This window comes from Amphiprion ocellaris, chromosome 1, assembly GCF_022539595.1.
Source record: "Amphiprion ocellaris isolate individual 3 ecotype Okinawa chromosome 1, ASM2253959v1, whole genome shotgun sequence".
Lineage (NCBI taxonomy): Eukaryota > Metazoa > Chordata > Actinopteri > Pomacentridae > Amphiprion > Amphiprion ocellaris.
The window spans coordinates 42,983,804-43,006,681 of record NC_072766.1 but is presented as its reverse complement, the minus strand read 5'-3'; the positions used below and the strand labels follow the sequence as shown (position 1 = coordinate 43,006,681).

Genomic DNA, 22,878 nt, shown 5'->3' with positions numbered 1-22,878 from the left:
GGGGGATTTTTTTGCTGAGTTTTTGGATTTTTTACAGACAAGGAAACAATATTTTCTGGTGTCTGTGAGTGAGGACAACAGGAGGGTTAAAGAGATTAACTTTTTTAATCACGTCCCACCAATAATCAAAACACAAACAGACAGACATCTGAACAAAAACAGCTCAAACTGTTGTTTGTCCATGAAATAAGACAACATGAGAACATTATTACGTCTATTTTGTTGTGTTTATTAAAAAGGAAATACAAAAAAACCAAGCTGTAGAAATCTACAGCAGACAAAGCAGGCAGACAGTTTGATCATCAGCTCAACAACACAGCAGCTTTCTAAGCATTCCGGTTTCTACAACTACAGCTAACGTTTCCTTCTGAACGCTCAGCACCGGGCGACGGCTACACATCAGCTCTGTGGTCTGACAGCAGCCGACAAGAAAGAGTCGAGGAGAGTTCAGAGCATTCCAGCATCTTTTTGTTCAACATGCTGAAGGAAGACAAAGGTTTGTCTTCTCCGCGTGAAATAAAACCAACATCCACATTAGCAGAAGAAGACTGGAACAACAAACAGGAGAAGATTCTTCGTATTGCTCACGTTGGTGTCAGCGGAGTACCCTGTTGGACAGAGGAGGTCAGGAGCCTCCGGAAACGAGACGAGGACACAAGATACATGGAAACATGAGATTTATCAGTGGTAGGAGAAAAAACCTCTAAAATGTAGTGACAATTCTTAAAACGTGTCGTCTGTCCGCATTCTCCACCAAAACCAAACCAAAAGCAGACGGAAAAAAAGGTTTAAAAAAAAAAAAATCTGAGATTTCAGTCAGAAATCTGAATTTTTAATCTCCAGGATGTTTCACCTGCCCTCATGCTCGACCAGAAAGAAAAAAAAACTCAAAACAAAATAAAAGATGAAAATAAGGTTCAGGTCGAGGACAGACAGACTGCAGCAGAGGATTCAAGACACACAAAAAACTATCTCATTGTTTTGTTGGGGAAAATTCAGAGATTTAAATCCTAAATCTGATTTTCTTTTTATTTTAAGATCCCCAACAGTAGTTTTTAATGTGTCTGCATCCTCCACCAGAAATGAATGAAACCAAATGAAACAGATTAACAGAGAGGAGACAGAAGACAAGAGGATTCAAGACACATAAAAGATTAATCTCAGTTCTTTGGAGGAAAAAATTCAGACATTTTAGTCAGAAGTCTGAATTTTTATCCCAAAATTTTAACAATCATCCTAAAAAATGCCAACAAGCAACATCCATCAGAATGAAGCAGAAATGGAGGTTAAAGCGTCAAACATAAATACAGAACCATCGATGCAGATGTTAGAAGCAACCACATCTGGAAAATAATCTGAAAGTATAAAGTGCAACTTTACAAAGAAACAATAAAATACTGAGATTGGAAAGCAGATACTGATTTTTGGAAATGACAGAAAGACGTTAGTCCAGACGGAGCAGCTGAGAACTTCTGAAGGATCACAGCAATCCAAGCGTTTGGCAACAGAGGAAGAGTTCACTCAGGAAAGTTCCCAGCAGTCTTTGCTCCGTGGTGCTGAGGAGGTGATGAACCTCGAGGTGTTGGCCGGCCTGGACGTCCTCCAGCGTCTCTCAGGCCGTCAGCTTCAGTCGTCCTGCAGAGAGACAAACCGTCAGCCAGCAGTCCACTCCTCACTGTCCACTACGTCCAGCACGTCCTCCACCCTGATAGATGTGAAAACATGTCTCCTCTCTGCTCTGGCTCACCGGGAATACTGCTGCGTCCTTCAGAAACTACAAACGGAAATAAGGCTCTGAGGACGTCTCACCTGGCAGGTGTCCCCATAAGGAGGAAACCGTGCGAGGACATCAGTCGTCCTGACATCTGAGAATAAAAGACCGGACAGAGAAGACAACTTCCTCCTCCTCAGAGTGTGTTCCTGTTCCTACATGGACACCTGATAGTCCTAGTCTCTGAAGACACCTGATAGTCCTAGTCTCTGAGGACACCTGATACCATCCTAGTCTCTGAGGACACCTGATACCATCCTAGTCTCTGAAGACACCTGATAGTCCTAGTCTCTGAGGACACCTGATACCATCCTAGTCTCTGAAGACACCTGATACCATCCTAGTCTCTGAAGACACCTGATAGTCCTAGTCTCTGAGGACACCTGATAGTCCTAGTCTCTGAGGACACCTGATACCATCCTAGTCTCTGAGGACACCTGATAGTCCTAGTCTCTGAGGACACCTGATAGTCCTAGTCTCTGAAGACACCTGATAGTCCTAGTCTCTGAGGACACCTGATAGTCCTAGTCTCTGAGGACACCTGATACCATCCTAGTCTCTGAGGACACTTGATAGTCCTAGTCTCTGAAGACACCTGATACCATCCTAGTCTTTGAAGACACCTGATACCGTCCTAGTCTCTGAGGACACCTGATAGTCCTAGTCTCTGAAGACACCTGATAGTCCTAGTCTCTGAAGACACCTGATAGTCCTAGTCTCTGAAGACACTTGATACCATCCTAGTCTCTGAAGACACCTGATACCATCCTAGTCTCTGAGGACACCTGATAGTCCCAGTCTCTGAAGACACCTGATAGTCCTAGTCTCTGAGGACACCTGATAGTCCTAGTCTCTGAAGACACCTGATACCGTCCTAGTCTCTGAGGACACCTGGAGTCTGATAGTCCATCTCCATGGACACCTAAAGGTCATTATGGTCTATGGAGACACCTGGAAATCTGCTACCGTCTCTACGTGAACACCAGGAGTCATTATGGTTTATAAGGACACCTGACAGTCAGTCCAGCCTACAAGGACTCCTGAGTCTCTTACTGTCTTCACATGGACAACCATGAGTCTGTTACTGTAACAGGGACGACTGGGTGTCATTGTGGTTTATAAGGACAGTAAAAAGTCTTCAATATCTCTATGTGGACATCGGGAAGTTGTGACGTCTAAGAAGACACCTGGAAGTCTGTTACTGTCTCTATATGAACACCATGAGTCATTATGGTTTAAAAGGACATCTGATGGTCAGTCCAGCCTACATAGACTCTTAAGTCTCTTACTGTCTCTACATGGCAACTGGGAGTCTCATCGTCTCCGTATGGACACCTGACAGTCCTTAAGGCTTACGAGGATTCTTGGGAGTCCATTATTGTCTCTACATGGACAACTGGGAATCTGTTGTTGTAACGGGGGCAACTGGGAGTCATTATGGTTTATGAGGACACTAAAAAGTCTCCGATATCTCTATAGGGACACCTGGAAGTTGTGAGGTCTAAGAAGACTGAGAGTCTGTTATCTTCTCTACAGGAACACCTGGATTCATTACGGCTTATAAGGACACCTGACAGTCAGTCCAGTCTACAAGAACTCTTGAGTCTCCTATTGTCTCTACATGGCAACTGAGAGTCTCATCGTCTCTGTATGGACACCTGACCATTATGGCCCATGAGGATTCTTGGGAGTCCGTTGTCGTCTCCACAGGGACAACCGTGAGTCACTGTGGTTTATGAGGACACCAAAAAGTCTCCAGTATCTCTACTTGGACACCTGGAAGTTGTGAAGTCTAAGAAGACACCTGGGAGTCTCTTATCTCCTCTACATGGACAACATGATGTCCGTTACTATGGTCCATAAGGACACCTGTGACGTCCCAGAATCCTCCTCTAGCTCTGTTGGTATCACTTGTTCGTTAACAGCTAATACAACTGGAAGAATCTGTACTGTTGCTATGGTTACCTGCTGGTTAACTCAGAGCCAAAGTTCTGACATCACTCCTAAACTTTGTTTTGATAGCTGCTGGACGTCATTAGTTCCTCAAACACCTGAGTTGGAACAGTGTTTTCAGATTTATCAGAGCAGACGTGGACTCAGTGAACCTCCGATCCTCCGTCCATCGGCAGGACGTCCAGCCAGGACACAGAGCAGCATGGACGAGTGAGGAAGGGGAACAATTTCATCCAGACACCAACTCACTGACAACAGCCACACACTGCAAAGCCACAAGGAAAAGACGAACACCTGGAGACCCTCAGTCCTCCACGTGAGGTAGTCCTGAGAGCTCCAGTAGAACAGTGGACGTCTCTTTATGGGTGTTGGAGACGTTTCACCTTCATCCAGGAAGCTTCTTCAGTCCTCACTGACTGGTGGGGAGTCTCACACGGCTAATGACCCGCTAACGACCCGCTAACGACCCGCTAATGACCCCAGACTCTCAGGCCTCGACTGTTTAGAGACATTTTTCTAGTTCTATTTCTAACCATGAACATGATGTTTGTTGTAACAGCAGTCTGGTTCCATTAGTCGTTGGGTTTGAGGGATGATGTCCTCATAGACAGCGCATCCTAAATAAATGGAGGTCTGGCTGGAGGTCATTAACCGCCACAGGAGTCTTTGTCATGGTGCCCGTTGCTAGCTAAATGTGCTCTGATTGCTAACTGTAGTCTGAGTGACGCCTGAAAAGTAAACAGTAAGAGGTCTGATTATTTGATTAGCTTAATCATTAACATCCTTAACCCTGCCTGACACTTTGACCCACATTTGCACCTGGAGGCTGAGAGTCTCTGGTCATTAACTGGTGCCAATAAATCCCTGAAGCTCCCCACCGCTCAGTCAGAACTGAAGAAGAGTCTTGGATGAACGGAAAGCGTCTTCACTTGTGCTGTCTCTTTTTCAAGATCTCAGTTTTAATTAGTTAAAAAACCTCTTGTTGTTTCTATTAGTTTTATCACAGGACAGACAGACGTACAGGACGTGTTTAGCCTAGCTTAGCACAAAGCCTGGAAATGGCTAGCCACTAACTTCATGCCCTGTGATCCCTCAGTATGTGACAATAAACATATTGTTGTGCTAAGCTAGGCTAACATCAAGGCATTTAAACCTCTGTGTTCTGAATATTTTGGACATTTAAATTACTTGGTACGAGGCGTTTATTTCTACAAACAGTATTTTTAATAACAGTATTTTCTATTCATGGACGTATCAACATCCATGTTTTCCTACTAATAGAATAACTCTAATATTCTTATTTCCACATTCAGAGGAGTCTGTGCAGCATATGGATTCTACTTGGAGAAGAACATCAGCAGTACGTACAGCACTGTGGTAAAGTATTTGCCCCCCCACAGAAATCTTATATTTTTGCATATTTGTCAAACATATATGTTTCAGATCATCAAACTGTTTTACTGTAAGACAAAGATAACCCGAGAAAACACAAAATGCCATTTTTAGAAGATGATTTTACTTTTTGAAGGAAAAATTCTGGTCCTATGTGAAAAAGTAATCGCCCCCCTTAGCTACCAATCTACCAAAGTCAATTGTTATCTGGGTTTAGTTTCACCATCTACACTCACATGATTCCTGCCAGGCTGGTAGAACCTAAACATCACTAAATAGAACCTGTCTTCATTGTGAAGCAGCTAAAGGGTCTCAGAAAGCAGCACATGATGAAACATTCTAAGGAGATTCAAAAACAGATGAACTCATTGACGTTCATCAGTCTGGAGGGTTCCAAAGCAATTACTAAGGCTCTGGAACAGTGGTAAACCTCTGAGTATACCAACATTTCTCCAAGAACATCCACATCTAATCCAGGAGGTCACAAAGAACCCAGAGGAACATCTCAAGATCTGCAGACCTCACTGTCCTCGTTAAGGTCCGTCTACATGATTCCACAATGAGGAAGACTCTGGAGGGTATGGATCCATGGGAGAGTTAAAGATCAAACCTTTACTGATCTAAAAGAACATGAAAGTTCAATTCAATTCAATTTTATTTATATAGCGCCAATTACAGGTCAAATTGTCTCAAGAGGCTTTACAGAACCCATATGCCTGAACCCCCAGAGCAGCCCTAAGGAGACAGGTACATCTGGTGTTTACAATAAAAGTCTTATTAAAAGACTTTTATAAAAGTGTTAATAGTCTTGTCATGAATTTTGCTCTCTATCAGAACTTCCTGGAGAACATCCACCGTAAGTTCAGGACTGGAAGCTCAACATAAATGGTTTATGAAGCAAGACGAAGACCCAAAGAACATCAACTTGTCCACCTCTGAGTGGCTCAACAAGAACCAAATGAAGGTTCTGGAGTCAAAGTCTGGACTTGATGCTGGTTCAAGACCTCAGAAGATCAGCTGATGATCTAAAACCATATAAAGCGACTGAATTAAAACTATTCTACAGAGAAGAGTGGACCAATGTTCCTCCATGGATGGAAAAGATGGAACAAACATTGAACTTTTACTGCTAAACCAGTTGTTAGGTCCAGGGGGGCAATTACTTTTTCACAAGTTTTCAATAAATCATCATTTAAAATGGCATTATTTGGGTTATTACTGTATGATATTTAATAAATATGAATATTAGTTTGATGAGCTGGAACATTTAAGTGTGAGAAACTCAAAAACAGAAGATCTCTGTATGGGTGGGGGGTAAATACTTTTTCATGGTTGTTTATTTCTATTTTTAGTACTTCTGTAATGCTGCAGACGTCCCCACTGTGGATTCTTCAGCTTAAATCTTCCACTAACTCATCCTGTACTTCTGTCTGAACAGGAAATGGATGAAACCAGCTGAACTTTACTGAAATGTTTCCTTGTGACTCGTCCTCCACAGAAGTTTGACCACAGCGGGACTCGAACAGGCGACACAAGCAGCAGGAGGCGGCCGTGGAGCCGCCACCCAGCCTGAAGCTCCTGGTTAGCGGTGGGGAGTGTTAATGAGGGAGGGGCGCCATGCCATGCCGACAGCTTCCATGCCAAAGCTAATCCACCAATCAGCATACACCCCCACCTACCTGCCCACCGTCCCCCACCAATGGGCTGGCTCTGTCTACCTGTCTGTCTGCAAACCAACCAATCAGACCACAGAATGAGGACACAGAAGAAGAAGGACAGACTGACAGCGGCTCTTCCTGGAAAATTCCTCCTTTACAGTTCAGACCTGCAGGAGTTATTTGGTATTATTTACACCTGCTCTGGTCGCCTACATCTCCCAAAATGCACCTCCTCAGATTAATGATCAGTTACTGAACACATGAATCATATCAATAAAAACCTCAGAGTAGTTTTAGATTCACTGCAGAACCTTCAGGCCTCATTCGTTCTACGACAAACTCTAGAAATAGAAGTTTTTCTTTGTTTCAAAAAGAAAAAAACTCCATTTTTCCTCCATCTCTTGGATTAACATACAGGAGGTCCTCGGTTTACAACGTCCTCGACATACGGCGTTTCGTCATTACATCAGAACTAGTTGACGAGCGGATGAATACGTCGTCATGCGGCGCTATAAGACAGCTTTGTTTCCATTCTCTGGTTGTATGCAACCTTGGATTGTGCTGCATTCACTAACTTTTTGCCCTTCATTATGGCTCCCAGCATAAATCAGACTCACAAGACACAAAATGACAAAAATGAGACAATATTCTGTTACCTTCTAGTAAAATGATTCATACATGCATGGAAGTCGTTGGTATTCAGAACTTTATGAAGAACTGATGGATATCGTGATGCATGGAATGGATTTGGTTACATTTTCACCAGAGTTCTGACTTACAGCGGAAGCAGGACGTAAGTCAAGGACCTCCTGTACTTAAAGCAAATTAACGTAAAACTCGGTAAAACTCTGATCTTCTTGTGGTTTCTGTTGAAGCTGTTTTAAAATCTGAACTCATCAGTTCAGTTTTAGACGACAAGTCATTGATTCTGTGTTTTAAATGATCCATTATTTCTTATTTCAACTTCACAGTTTACTGTTCTTTTACTTCTATTTGCTTTAATTATTTTTATTTTATTTTCAGTCTATGATGTAAGTAAGTGAATTTATATTAAACTCTGAGTTAATTAAAACTTTGCTGCAGTTTCTGGAGGGAAAGTTCAAATCAGTTGAATTAAAATCACATGAAGGTAAAAACTCAGCAGCAGTTAGTGTGTCTGTATATGTGTGTACATGTACTACTACTACTACTACTACTACTGCTGTATGTAGTACTGCGTTGTGTACCTGTGGACAGCTGGGACTGGGAGCGTCTCCTGGAGCTGCTGGGAGTTCTGGAGGCCGAGGAAAGAGTGGAACCGGCGCTGCTGGCCCGAGAGATGGGGAGGGGGACGGGGGTGACCGGGGGGGAGTCCAGCTGAGGTCAAAGGTCAGAGGTCAAAGGTCAGAGGTCAAAGGTCAACAGGTTAGAGGTCAACAGGTCAGATAATCAATACATCTTTATTTCTAAATCTTAGAGATAAAAGTTTATTTTCTTTTATATTTAAAATTTACTTTATATAAAACTAGTTATTTCTATAATTTTTTTTATGTATTTTCAACATAATTATTTAATTTATTTATACTATTAATTCATTTTATTGAATACTAGAATACTATATGATATTTAAATTTATTACTCATTCATTCATTAATAGAAAAGCAATTGTTTAGCATTACACCATAATATATAGTGCAGTTCATTATAATACACACATATATTAATGTGAGATATTTAAATATAACTATATATAATATATTTTGATTATTGATCTTTGTTTATAATTATTTGTTATTATTTAATTTCAGCTTCGAAGAAAAATAATAAAATAAAAAAATCCTGTATTCTAAAAACACAAATAAAAATCTTTTTTATATTTATATATATATATATATATATATATATATATATATATATATAGCTAATAAAAGTCAAAATCTTGATGTTTATGGTTTTCACAGTTTTGTGAGCAGATTATTGTTGCTTAAAAAATTATTTTAATGTGATTTCAGCAAAAAAACTGACAAAAAAAATCTTAGCGGTTGTGCTAAATTCATACGTGGAGCTTAGATTTTTATCTGCTAAATCCTTCAGTTTTCTGCTTGTTCTGGTCCTATGTAATGATTAATTAAAGGTATAATTATTGATTATTGCTCCATCCAGCTGCTACTGTGATTAAAAATCAGACCTGAATGTCTCTAAATAACTGCAGCTCTGATCGTCGGTTTCATGCTTTTATTATGAAGCAGGTGTTAAAAAGGAAGTGACATCGTTACCTCTACGCTGTCGTGTGTCGGCGATGACGACGTGGACGAGTTCTCGTGTCTCCGTGACGACGAGGCGCTGAGCTCCACGCTGCGGACCCTCTGGGCGAACTTCAGCGAGCAGACGGACTCGCTCATGTTGGCGGGAAGCGGAGACACCTGGACAGGTGAGAGGACCAATGAGACGGCAGCTCAGAGCGGGGACACCTGGACACTCTCACCTGGACTCACCTGCACCATCATGAGCGTCTTGCTGTCTCCGCTCAGAGAGTCCTGCAGCAGGTAGGTGAGCCGGGAGTTCCTGAACGGGACGTGGGAGTGTTTTCCTCGCAGCGCGTTGATGACATCACCCAACGCCGACAGAGACTTGTTGATGCACTGAGCTTCTCTCAGACGACTTCCTTCAGCGCCCGACTTACCGATCCGCTCCGAGCCGGCCAGGTCCACCAGGTTCAGCTTACCTGGACGGAACAGAGGACAGGTTAAAGCTGGAGATCAGTCTGAAGCAGGAGAGTCAGAATCATCCAGTCCAGTCTGATCTCCAGTAAAACCAGTAAAACCAGTAAAACCACAGCATAATAACCTCTAAATAACCACAACTCCTAATGGTTCCTTTGGTTTAGTGCAGAAATGTTCACATTTAAGGAATAATCTTTTTACTAAACATCAGGAACAACCTGAAATTTATGAAGAAAAATAAATTCAGTTTCATCAACATTCAGCCTCAGTTTATCATTTACACATTACAACTTCCAGATCACAGTCGACAAAAAGGCAAAAAAAAAAAACCCAACAAAAACAAGATAAAATTTAAAAATGAGGTACAAAATGACAAAAAAGACACAAACGGCATGAAACAAAACAAAAGAGACAAAAAATTTCTACAAAAATGACAAAAAAATGGACAAAAACAAGACAAAAAGTTACACAAACAAAACAAAAAAATGACAAAAAAGAAATAAAATGATAAAAAAGACAAAAAATAGACAACACAAGCGAGACAAAAACACACAAAATGACAAAAACGAGAAACAAAACAACAAAAAAGAAATCAAATGACAAAAGTCAGACCAAAAAAACAACAAAAGCGAGACAAATTAGAAAAATGAGGCACAAAATGACAAAAATGAGACAAATGGCATGAAACAAAACAAAAAAAGAGACAAAAAATTGCTTGAAAAAAACAAAATGACAAAAAAAATGGAAAAAACGACAAAAAAATAAACAAATGATAAAAAATGACAAAAAAGAAACAAAATGATAAAAAATAAACAACACAAGCGAGACAAAAAACCCACAAAACGACAAAAACGAGAAACGAAACAACAAAAACATGAGACGACAAAAGTCTGACAAAAAACAAAAACAAGACAATATATTTATAAAGAAATGAGGCACAAAATGACAAAAACGAGACAAACAACATGGAACAAAACAAAAAAGAGACAAAAAAATTGCTAAAAAAAATTACAAAATGACAAAAAAATGGACAAAAACAAGACAAAAAAATTACACAAACGAGACAAAAAAAAATAAAACAACAAAAACATGAGACAAAAGTCAAGCAAAAAACAAAAACGACAAAGAATTACACGAATGAGACAAAAAAATTACAAAAAAGAAACAAAATAATAAAAAATAGACAACACAAGCAAGACAAAAAAAATAGAAAAGGACAAAAATGAGAAACAAAACAAAAACATGAGACAAATGACAAAAGTCTAACAAAAAACAACAGAAACAAGACAAAATAGTACAAAAATGAAGCACAAAACGACAAAAGAACAACGAACAATCTAGTATTTTACTTTCTGATCTAAACAAATTATTTTAAAGTTTGTAGCGGTTCAACTAAAAGATTGTGTTGTTGCCCCTACAAAGGTACAATGTTGAAACAATGTTGTAACAATATCAAACCTACTAACACAATCCTTCTATACAACAGATAAAGAGCAGAATACACGTTTACAATAATCAACACCAATTATTTATTTTACAATCCAGTCCTGGTTTTCGTTAGTCCCTTTCATTTACAGTCCGACCCGTCCAACACAAACATTTCTGAAACTTTAGAGCATCTTTTCACTGAGGAGATGATTTTGTGGATATTTTTTGGAAATTGTGAACCTGTCTGGTCCTCACAGGGATAGATCTTCTCAGACCAAAACTGAGCTGTCTGAGGTTAGATCCAGGTTCAGGTCCTCAGGAATGTGTGTGTGTGTGTGTGTGTTTATATGTGTGTGTTTACATGTGTGTGTGTGTGTTTCACCTTGTGTCCGGTTGCCCGTGGCGACGTTGAATCCCGACACGGTGATGATGAGCAGGGCGTGGGATCTGCTGCTGTGTTCGTTCAGGTTGGTGCAGGCCGTCGCTCTGTTCATATGACCGAGCTCAAACACCTGAGGACAGGTGAGACAGGACGGCCAATCACTGACAGGAACCGCTGCTTTCTTTTTCGGATTCTTTTTACGTATTTTACTCAATTCAGCTGCACTAAGAAAACAAATTCTGGCTTCAAATTCCACCTGTTTTCCACGATTTAACTTAAAAACACAAAGTGACACAAATTTCTGCACTTTTTAAGATAAAAACTGAATAATTACTAATTTAACTTCTACATACTACTATATACATATAGTCTGTTTTGTTATACTACATATAAAATGAGAGTGATGAGCTGAAGCAGGAGAACCAGAGCTGCTTTATTCTGCTCAACATCTTTTGGTTTTTATTTCCATTAATGATTTTTCATGTATTATACTGCAATTAAATAAGAGAGTTGATTCAAAAATTTGTGTGAAATTCTGCCTTTTTTCCTAAGATTTAACTTATAAACACAAAGTGAAACACATTTCTGGAATTTTTTTGCAATATTTTAAGTTAAAAACTGAATAATTTCTTGATAATCCCAGGAAATCTTTTTCATTTTTAACGTATAAAATAAAACTCTAATCGATGAGCTGTGTTCTGTTTTTTTAAATTTTATTGTGAAATAAAACCACCTGAAGCAGGAGAACCTGTATTGTTCTGGTTTTTAGAATAATTCAGCTTCTTGTTGAATATTTTTTTCATGCATTTTACTTCAGCTGCAATAAAATATCAGAAATGGTTCAAAAACTGGTTTCAAATTCTGCCTGTTTTCTAAGATCGCACTTAAAAAGTTTCTACACTTAAACGCTTTTTTAAAATATATTTTAAGAATAAAATTTGATAATTTCTTAACTTTAACTTCTGCATATGTAGAAAAAATAAATTGGTTATAAATTCTAACATAAAATCTGAAGCAGGACCAGCTGTGGACGGTTTCGTACCCGGTTGATGTCTTCTGGACTCTGGACCGTGATCTCCGTCAGTCCGGGAACGTAAAGCTGTCCGCTGCCATCCGGATTCATCTTAATGTCCAGTTTGTCGGTCGGATTTTCACCAAGAAGGTTCCTGAAGGACAACAGAGAAGATCAGAGCCTGCAGACAAAACCCTGGATCAGAACCAGAACTGATTCGGTTCCAGTCTCAGAACTTCCTTCAGCTCATTTCTCATGTTTTAGAGAATAAAACCAGAACTTTGGCTCCAGTCCATCCTGGTTTCATATCAGGAACTGATGAGCTCACAGATAATCTGAGCCTAATCCGACCTGAGTCCTCAGAGTTCTGCCAAAACTGTCATCCAGATGTTCTGTTACACAACAGCTGGACTGATGATCCACATTTATGTAACCGATGGCACAAACTCAGCCAAATATCACATAAACACTTGCTGGATTCATCCGCCGCTGGAAACAGTTCCCTGTTTATCTTCTAACCTTGAAGATTTTCAGAATAAAAGTCGATTCTTTGCTAACTTTAAACCTAAAACTCATCATTTCAGGTTCAAAGTCGCATTAAAAAGCTGGTTTCTGTTAATTCTGATAAAGTTTATTCATGTTTTTGAATGATCTGAGAGCTTCTACTAAATCATGGAGACGAGATTTAAAGCTTTAGCTGCAGAGCTTTCAGTCTGAGGTCAGTTTTGTGTAACTACGAGCAGGAAGAATTGGACTGAATGTCTCAGATGTTCACTCCGTGCCCCAAAAGTTGGTTCTCCCCTCTAGACAACATGTGTGATTGGATCCACCTGGTCCATCAGGTTCTGTGTGGTTGTTCGTCTGGTCAAAATGTCAGATCCCAGGAGATAAATTTCTTGTCTGAGTGACATACATTCCACTCACAACCAGATTCTGGAAGCATTGCTACCATGGGCAAGAGTTAGGATGGAAAAGCTCTTCTTTCAGAGTCTGAGATTCATGAACAGAACATTGGTCTTTGAAATACAGGAGAAACTGGTCATCAGGAAGCTGAAGGCGTAGGCAGAAGGATCTACTGGGTGCAGAAGTGGTGGCAAAGGAACAACAAAGGAGGATCTTTCAAAGACTCGCCTCGCTCAGAACGTCCATCTGGATTAAGAACCAAGGATCTGCTGAGAACAGTTGAGGGTAAAAGACTCTAGTCATATCAGCGTCTCAGTCAGAGGCTGTAGAATCTTGGAGAAGATGTTTCTAAGAGCTCTGAGCATCGTTATTTAACAGAAACATTGGGGCTGAAAGCTTTAAGATGCAATGTACCCCACGACTCACCAAACTGCAGAAGGAGAAGAGACTGGCTTCTACAAAGAAGTCCAGAACTCTGACTCCTAAAGACTGGAGAACTGGATCTTCTCCGATGTAGGTTCTTGAAGACGTTTTCACCTATTCTCCAAGAGACTAGACTTCTCTGATAGAGAATCTAAGATGAGAAGTGAAAACATCTTCAAGAACCTACCAGAGAAGTCCAGTTGATTTCAACTGAAGCTCTTGTAGGTTCGTGAACATGTTTCTTCAAGAAGATAGAACCATCCACACCCTAGAACCTCGTACATTCCATGCCCGAAAGACTGAAATACTGGTCTTTGAGCTTTGTTTTCCTGGGGAGAACAAACCTTTGGGACATGGTGTAGGTTCTTGAAGAAGTTTTCACCTATTCTCCAAGAGACTGGACATCTGATTTCTACTAAAGATCTTGTAGGTTCTTGAAGACGTTTCGTTGGAACGGAAATGTTGGGGAATCCTGAACATCTTTACCAGTCCACCACTGACCACCATGATACATCTCAACTCTAGAAGATAGAACCATCCACACTCTAGAGCCTCCTACATTCCATAAAACACTGAAAGTTCTGTTGCATCTTCAGTCTTGAGCTTTGTTTTCCTGGGGAGAACCAACTTTTGGGCCACAGTGTAAATCATGGAGGCGCGATTTAAAGCTTCAGCTGCAGAGTTTTGAGGTGAGTTTTCTGCAAAACCTGAACATCTCAGATGTTTCCTCACCGCAGTGTCTCGTTGTAGATCTCCACCATGCTGACGCTGATCTTGTAGTCCCAGTCTGGAGCTTTTTCCGTCACCTCGGAGAACAGCAGCCTCAGAGCTCGCTGGTTGATGCCGGGATCGTCGGCCACGCCCTAAAACACATGGGGGGGCGGAGCTTACAGGTGTGTTCTAGGACAGTCTACAGTACAGCAGGTGTAAAGTTAACTATCTAGACGCAGTATGCGACTTAAGAGAGCAGCTCCAGTTGATATTTCTCTAATTTAACTTCATCTGAAACATATGTCTTGGTGGACCTTGAATCTAGCAGCATTTTTTGTGAAGCTTGCAAAAAGATAAATAAATAAAAACAACATTGACCCAACATCTAGGACAGTGGTTCCCAACCTGGGGTCTGCACCCCCCAGGGGGGGCGCCAGAGATCTGAGGGGGGACGATGCTTTGTCTGCTCTGAGGCTGTGATGTTATAAAAAGCAGATATTGACATTCTGGATAAAATCAGAGTAACAGACTCACTGTGTCATCACAAGTCTACCTATAAAACATTTTTAAAACACATTTATTTGGTCTTTCTTCAAAAATCCTTTGCTGCTTCGATGGCCACACCTCCTTGACCTTTCAACTTCTCTCCACGCTTTCTTCAGGTTGGCTTCGAGTTTATCCAGATTCATTAGTTTGTGTGCAGATAGAAAATTACTGACGGGAACGATGTCTGAAAAATGCAGAACAGGTGAAGATTCATCAGTACCTTAAAAACTCCGGCTATACCTCGAGAGTTACCTTAAATTTGGTTTTATTAAAGGACAAGACAGAATTATGTTATTTGTGGTGAAATGCTCGTAAATGACAGCATGAAGCCAGAGAATTACAGCGACGTCAGGAAATAAAACACAGTTTGGTAAAGTCGGAAAGATATTCACAAATTCGGACTTCCAGCATCAATAACTCATTAAATATACGTTGTGTAAAAATAAACGATGCCTCTTTTCCATCGTTGTAAGGTAGACAATGTGCTACAAGTCCAGTTTAATCAAAAGTAGCTGCAGAAATAACATTGGTGTCTATGAGCAGCTGGCTGTGAACGAGTGAACAGGGACCATCTGCAAAATGCAAAACCGCTGCAAAGAGAGAAGAGACACAAATATTCAACAAATTTACTGCAGCCAGCAACTGACTCCTGCTGATCATACTACAACTCTTGGTTTGATATTACATTTTTTTTTTCATAATTTTACGGATTTTTTCAGTTTAAAAAAAAAAAATAAAAATTAACTCTTATGCATTGTAGTGTCACCAAATTTACTGCAGCCATAAACTCTCTCCTCCTCATCACAGTACAACCCCTAGTTTGATATAAAATATTATTTTTGTAAAATTTTAGGGAATTTTCTATTAGTAACACAATTCAATAACTTCCCTCATATGTTTTGTAGTGTACTTAAGGGGTGGTTTTGGTTGGGGGTGGGGGCTGGGGTGCAGCTTATAGGGGGGGCTCCAAGCCAAACAGGTTGGGAACCACTGATCTAGGAAACCTGAACCAAAAATGTGTTTTTTCCTAAAAGATTTTGTGTTTTTAGCTGTATTTTTCTGCAGCTGAATTAAAGCAGTTTTCTTCCCACCTCCATGGTGTAGGTTTTCCCAGAACCCGTCTGTCCGTAGGCGAAGATGCAAACGTTAAAGCCGTCGATGCAGGACGTGATCAGTGATTGGACCTCCTGAAACACCTGACGGACCAATCAGAGAGCAGACACACAGGTAAGACCAAAGGTAAACGTGTGGAGGCAGATGAATGAATGTAGAAGACAAACAGACTTTTGCTTCCTTTACAATCCTGTTTCCCACACATTTAGATTTTATTCATAATATCATGTTTAATTAGCATGCTGCTGCTGTTATAATGCTAGCAGACGGCTCTTAGCTCAGGTTAGCTCCAGAAAGCTCCTATTAGCTACAGTTAGGCCCTGATTGCTGCTATTAGCCTCAGGTGGCTATTATTAGCTCCCAATAAAAATAAAAGCTCCACACTGTTCAAATGGAGGTTAGCAGGCCGGACTGAACAGAAGCTAACTGGAGCAAAAATGGAGCTATTTGCAGCTAGTGAAAAGGGAACTATCTGTAGATAACAGGAGCCAAATGAGAACTATTTGTAGCTAGCAGGAGTAAAAAGGGAACTATTTGTAGCTAGCAGGAGTAAAAAGGGAACCATTCGTAGCTAACAGGAGCAAAAAGGGAACCATTCGTAGCTAGCAGGAGTAAAAAGGGAACTATTTGTGGCTAACAGGAGCAAAAAGGGAACCATTCGTAGCTAGCAGGAGTAAAAAGGGAACTATTCGTAGCAAACAGGAGCAAAAAGGGAACCATTCGTAGCTAGCAAGAGTAAAAAGGGAACTATTTGTAGCTAACAGGAGTAAAAAGGGAACTAATTTTAGCTAACGAGTAAAAAGGGAACTAATTTTAGCTAACAGAAGTAAAAAGGGAACTATTTGTAGCTAGCAGGAGTAAAAAGGGAACCATTCGTAGCTAGCAGGAGTAAAAAGGGAACTATTCGTAGCTAACAGGAGCAAAAAAGGAACCATTCGTAGCTAACAGCAGTAAAAAGGAAACTAATTTTAGCTAACTGGAGTAAAAAGGGAACTAATTTTAGCTAACAGGAGTAAAAAGGGAACTAATTTTAGCTAACAGGAGTAAAAAGGGAACTATTTGTAGTCAACAGGAGTAAAAAGGGAACTAATTTAACTAACAAGAGTTAAAGGGAACTATTTGTAGCTAACAGGAGTTAAAGGGAACTATTTGTAGCTAACAGGAGTTAAAGGGAACTATTTGTAGCTAACAGGAGTTAAAGGGAACTATCTGTAGCTAACAGGAGTAAAAGGGAACTATTTGTAGCTAACAGGAGTTAAAGGGAACTATTTGTAGCTAACAGGAGTTAGAGGGAACTATCTGTAGCTAACAGGAGTAAAAGGGAACTATCTGTAGCTAACAGGAGTTAAAGGGAACTATTTGTAGCTAACAGGAGTTAGAGGGAACTATCTGTAGCTAACAGGAGTTAAAGGGAACTATTTGTAGCTAACAGGAGTTAGAGGGAACTATCTGTAGCTAACAGGAGCTCCTGAAACAAGCAGAAACCATTATTTTCTTTAAAAAAGAATAACTTAACAAAGGTGTTTGAAAAGACAGAGACCCTATGCTGACGGTGTTTTTGGTTTTATGTTTCAAAATAAAAGTCTGCTTCGTTGAGCAGCAGGTACCTCCTCCTGCGTGGCCTGAGGAGGGAACACTTTGTCCAGCTCGAAGGTCATGATCTTGCCCTTGTTGGAGAGGTAGAGGATGGCGTCGTCATCCGAGTCGAAGCTCAGCATGGTTTTGGCGTCGGCGGAGTCCTGCTCCTCCTGACTGACCGGCCGGACACGGCAGAAAACACGGATGTTACCTAGGAAACCAAACACAGGAGCATATGAGGGAGGCAGTGTGTTAGCCTGGTTCTAGTTAGCTAGCTAGCTAGCCTCTCCAGACTTGTTCTCTCTACTCTGTTCATCATCTATAGAAGATGTTTCTCCATGCTGGATGGATCTCCAACAACCTGCTCCTCTGTTCACTGTTTCTGCTGCGTTTATTTTATTCAAGTTTTTATCATTTGACCAAAGTTTGAGCCGTTGTAGATGAGCTTTTAAGTGATTATGGACAGATTTTAAGATTATTTTGTACAAATTTTAGGTACAAAATAGACTCTTGTCTCTTTATTTTTTTGTCTAGTTTCTCATTTTGTGTCTCATTTTGGTCACTGGAGTCTCGTTTCGGTCATTTTAGGTCTTGCTTTTGACGTTTTAGGTCCTGATATGTCCTTTTGTGTCTCATTTTGTTGTTTTGTGTCTTTTTCGTGTCATTTTGTGTCTTATTTTTGTCATTTCCTGTCTCTTTCTGGTTGTTTTGTCTCCTCATCCGGTAGATCTTTTTCTATCTCCATGTGTCCTCTCTACTCTGCTCATCATCTGTAGAAGATGTTTCAGCATGCTGAATGGATCTCCAACCACTTGCTCCTCTGTTCTCTGCCTGCAGTTCAACCTGAAAACTCCCTTCCAATGTGCTAAGAAGTGAATTTCTTGGTTTTTACAGGAGGTTTTCTGCTTTATTTTTGCCACAGTTCTAAATTAGACCTCTAGAATAAAGTGGTTGTGATTAAATATCATAATTAATGCTCAGATTTGGTTGGTTTTCCAGATATATTTCACCCATGATTCATTCTAGGACCGTCAGAAAGTTAAAAAAAAAAAAAAAAAAAAAAAAAAGATTATTTATAGTTTTCCCAGTTTCTGTCTGATAAATGTTGCAATCTTGGTGGTTTTCTAATGGAACGACATGTATTTTACAGTTTTGCAGTTCAGATGGTTAAAATACATCAGTTTAACGTTGTTTTAACGTTGTGCAGCTCGTTTCAGACCTTTCAGTCGGACCAGCTCGTTGTGGCATTTCTTCCTCAGGTTCATCTCTCTCTTGTACTTTCTCAGCAGCTCCTGGTTAGCGTTGCTCACCTCACTGATCACCTGACAGATCTGAGGACAGGAAGTAGAAAACATCAGAGCTCCTGGTACAAAACAGAACATCTCCAGACATCGGTTCAGTTATTTTATCATCCAAACACTGAGGGAATCATCAGCAGACCAATGAATAATGAGGTTTTTTTGACTTCTTCCTGTATCTACCTGGTAAACGGACTCAGAAACACCGACGTCTACTCACCTCCTGCTTGGCCTCAGTGATGGCTTTATCCAGCATGAAGGGGAAGTCCTGCACCTGCCTCTTCAGACAGTTGTAGTCGCAGGTGAGTGTCCTTAGGGCCGGCTGGAGGCTCAGCAGGTTCATACGCACACCTGGAAACAACAACGACAACAAAAACAACATCAACAACATGTCAGTCCACTGTGTGTCCAAACAGGAGTCAAACCGGAGTCAAACCAGAGACAAAGAAGAGTCAAACAGGAGTCAAACCGGAGTCAAACCAGAGACAAAGAAGAGTCAAACAGGAGTCAAACCGGAGTCAAACCAGAGACAAAGAAGAGTCAAACAGGAGTCAAACCGGAGTCAAACCAGAGACAAAGAAGAGTCAAACAGGAGTCAAACCGGAGTCAAACCAGAGACAAAGAAGAGTCAAACAGGAGTCAAACCAGAGTCTATCAACAGTCAAATCAGAGTCTTTGTCCCACCTGCCAGGTTCTCGTGGACGGCCTTCATCTCGCTCTCAGCTCGGATAAACGCCTCCTCAATGACCCGGTTCTTCTCCTCCTCCAGGTTCTGCATCTCGGCCTCCAGCTGGCCCTGAGCTCGCTCCATCTCTCCTTCATAGACCAGGATCTGAAGGAGAACGAGGATGGAAAGGTGAACAGGTGAAGTACAGGTGAGTTCCTGCAGCCCAGCAGATGTTTCTGCAGTGCTGCTCCTGTCTTTAATGAGATATGTATTTTTTATTTATGTTATTTTGCCCCTTTTCACCCTGTAAACTGATCTGGTGCCACTGATAAAGCAAAAATACTTAATATATAAATAATAAATTTATAAATAACACCATAGACAACAGGAGCTATCGGTAGCTAGCAGGAGCTAATAAGGGCTACCTATAGCTAGCAGGAGCTAATAAGGGCTACCTGTAGCTAACAGAGGCCCTCAAGAGCTATCTGTAGCTAGCAGAGCTAACAGGGGCTATCTGCAGCTAACAAGGGCTATCTGTAGCTAGCAGGAGCTAACAAGGGCGATCTTTACCTAACAGAGGACCCCAGGAGCTATCTGTAGTTAGCAGGAGCTAACAGGGGCTATCTGTAGCTGGAAGGAGCAAATAAGGACTATCTCTTGCTAACAGAGGCCCCCACGAGCTATTGGTAGCTAGCAGGAGCTAACAAGGGCGATCTTTAGCTAACAGAGGCCCCCACGAGCTATTGGTAGCTAGCAGGAGCCAACAGGAGCCTTCAGGAGATTTTTGTAGCCAATATGAGATACCAGGAGCTAAGATGGGCTTTATGTTGCTAGTAGGAGCTAACAAGGGCCATCTGTTGCTAACAGAAGCACCAGGTGCTACTTATAGCTAGCTGGAGCTAACAAGGGCTATCTGTAGCTAACAGGAGATACCTGGCGCTAACAAGTGCAAGAAAGGGCTATCTGTTGCTAACAGGAGCCACCAGAAATTAAGAAGAGCTATTTGTAGCTAACAGGAGATACCAGGAGCTAACGGGGCCTATCTGTAGCCAATGCCGTTGTGTTGTTTTAGACTGTTCAGGTGTTCCTAATAAACTGCTCCTACAGAGTACATGAGTACAGACTAGTGAACAGTGTGAAGTGATTTTTAATTAGTGTTATTCACATAGCGTAGAATGGAGGGAAATATCCAGTCACGCTAATTGAACCAGAGCTACAAACAGCTAACCAATATGTAAATCTCAGCTTTTTATTTAGACTTCGCTGCTAGTTAGCAAGCTAACGTCTGTACTGTAGTCAGTTAGCCGCTACCGTTAGCCACCTGAACACATGATATAGAAACATTGATTTCTGCTGATAAATGATAGTTTTACATGTAGCGCTCTTCAGTTTAAACCTCCATCTGAATTACCGGCTAACATAAGCTTAGGTTAGCGAAGCAGCAGTTAGCATATCGACACATTCAGTAATCTCTATGTAAGCTAGTCAGTGGACAACACGCAGGTGAGTCACACAGGTAAATCTGAACACACAGCTGTAACAAGGCTCAGGCCAAAATCAGTTTCTTTGCTAAAACAATGAAAAATGTTCATTCATTCATCAACAAATGAATAATCAATATAAGATTCTGAGCAAACTGTGTAAATGTTGTTTATATGTTCTATTGTGAGTCGAAATAAGTCAATGAAAGGCTTTAAAAAGGCAGTTTCATCTGTGTTAATTCCATTAGCTTAGCTTAGCACAAAGAATGGAAACAATGGGCAAATATTAGCTTAGCTTAGCACAAAGAATGGAAACAATGGGAAACTGTTAGCTTAGCTTAGCACAAAGAATGGAAACGATGGGAAACTGTTAGCTTAGCTTAGCACAAATAATGGAAGCAATGGGAAACTGCTAGCATAGCTTAGCACAAAGAATGGAAACGATGGGAAACTGTTAGCTTAGCACAAATAATGGAAGCAATGGAAAACTGCTAGCATAGCTTAGCACAAAGAATGGAAATGATGGGAAACTGTTAGCTTAGCCTAGCACAAAGAATGGAAACAATAGGAAACTGTTAGCTTAGCTTAGCACAAAGAATGGAAGCAATGGGAAACTGTAAGCTTAGCTTAGCACAGAACCTGGGAGAAAGTCACTGGGACGTGCATGAGACTGGGAGAAGGTCAGTGGGACGTGTATCAGACTGGGAGACCGTCACTGGGACGTGCATCAGACTGGGAGAACGTCACTGGGACGTGCATCAGACTGGGAGAACGTCACTGGGACGTGCATCAGACTGGGAGAACGTTACTGGGACGTGCATCAGACTGGGAGAACGTTACTGGGACGTGCATCAGACTGGGAGACCGTCACCGGGACGTGCATCAGACTGGGAGAACGTTACTGGGACTTGTATCAGACTGGGAGAACGTTACTGGAGAACGTCACTGGGACGTGCATCAGACTGGGAGAACGTCACTGGGACGTGCATCAGACTGGGAGAACGTCACTGGGACGTGCATCAGACTGGGAGAACGTCACTGGGACGTGTATCAGACTGGGAGAACGTTACTGGGACGTGTATCAGACTGGGAGAACGTTACTGGGACGTGTATCAGACTGGGAGAACATTACTGGGATGTATAACAGACTGGGAGACCGTCACTGGGACGTGTATCAGACTGGGAGAACGTCACTGGGACGTGCATCAGACTGGGAGAACGTTACTGGGACGTGTATCAGACTGGGAAAACATTACTGGGATGTATAACAGACTGGGAGACCGTCACTGGGACGTGCATCAGACTGGGAGAACGTTACTGGGACGTGTATCAGACTGGGAGAACGTCACTGGGACGTGCATCAGACTGGGAGAACGTCACTGGGACGTGCATCAGACTGGGAGAACGTTACTGGGACGTGTATCAGACTGGGAGAACATTACTGGGATGTATAACAGACTGGGAGACCGTCACTGGGACGTGTATCAGACTGGGAGAACGTCACTGGGACGTGCATCAGACTGGGAGAACGTTACTGGGACGTGTATCAGACTGGGAGAACATTACTGGGATGTATAACAGACTGGGAGACCGTCACTGGGACGTGTATCAGACTGGGAGACCGTCACTGGGACGTGTATCAGACTGGGAGAACGTTACTGGGACGTGTATCAGACTGAGAGATGTAACAGTGATGGTTCGTATCACAAACTGGGAGATTTCAGAGTTTGAGGCTCCAAAGCTTCCCAGTTAAACCAGTGAGACTCCAGTTATCTGAAACTTTCCATACTGGTGAATTAGACTGATATTATTTAGGAAATGTAAATAATGTGTGAAAGTGTACGTGAATATACTGTTAAT

The 22,878-nt window shown here is 41.3% G+C and overlaps 1 protein-coding gene across 11 annotated transcripts in view; it reads right to left on the bottom strand.

Moving 5' to 3' along the window:
- Window positions 1–205: 205 nt before the first annotated feature.
- The window catches only part of kifc3 (kinesin family member C3), a 69,269-nt gene continuing 46,596 nt past the window's right edge, over window positions 206–22,878 (bottom strand). For 9 of the 11 annotated variants that reach the window (XM_055007086.1, XM_055006878.1, XM_035948269.2 and 6 more), the window contains 13 exons: window positions 19,555–19,702; window positions 19,091–19,221; window positions 18,792–18,903; window positions 17,602–17,783; window positions 15,973–16,077; window positions 14,357–14,487; window positions 12,329–12,452; window positions 11,287–11,416; window positions 9,249–9,478; window positions 9,030–9,176; window positions 8,001–8,130; window positions 6,796–6,941; window positions 206–1,635 (listed from right to left, as the gene is read on the bottom strand). In XM_055007086.1, the coding sequence (XP_054863061.1) occupies window positions 1,627–1,635; window positions 6,796–6,941; window positions 8,001–8,130; window positions 9,030–9,176; window positions 9,249–9,478; window positions 11,287–11,416; window positions 12,329–12,452; window positions 14,357–14,487; window positions 15,973–16,077; window positions 17,602–17,783; window positions 18,792–18,903; window positions 19,091–19,221; window positions 19,555–19,702 (1,725 nt within the window). In that variant the 3' untranslated portion in view covers window positions 206–1,626. The remainder of the gene's footprint in view (window positions 1,636–6,795; window positions 6,942–8,000; window positions 8,131–9,029; window positions 9,177–9,248; window positions 9,479–11,286; window positions 11,417–12,328; window positions 12,453–14,356; window positions 14,488–15,972; window positions 16,078–17,601; window positions 17,784–18,791; window positions 18,904–19,090; window positions 19,222–19,554; window positions 19,703–22,878) is intronic. The other 2 variants (XM_055006961.1, XM_055006995.1) reach the window with 2 other exon arrangements.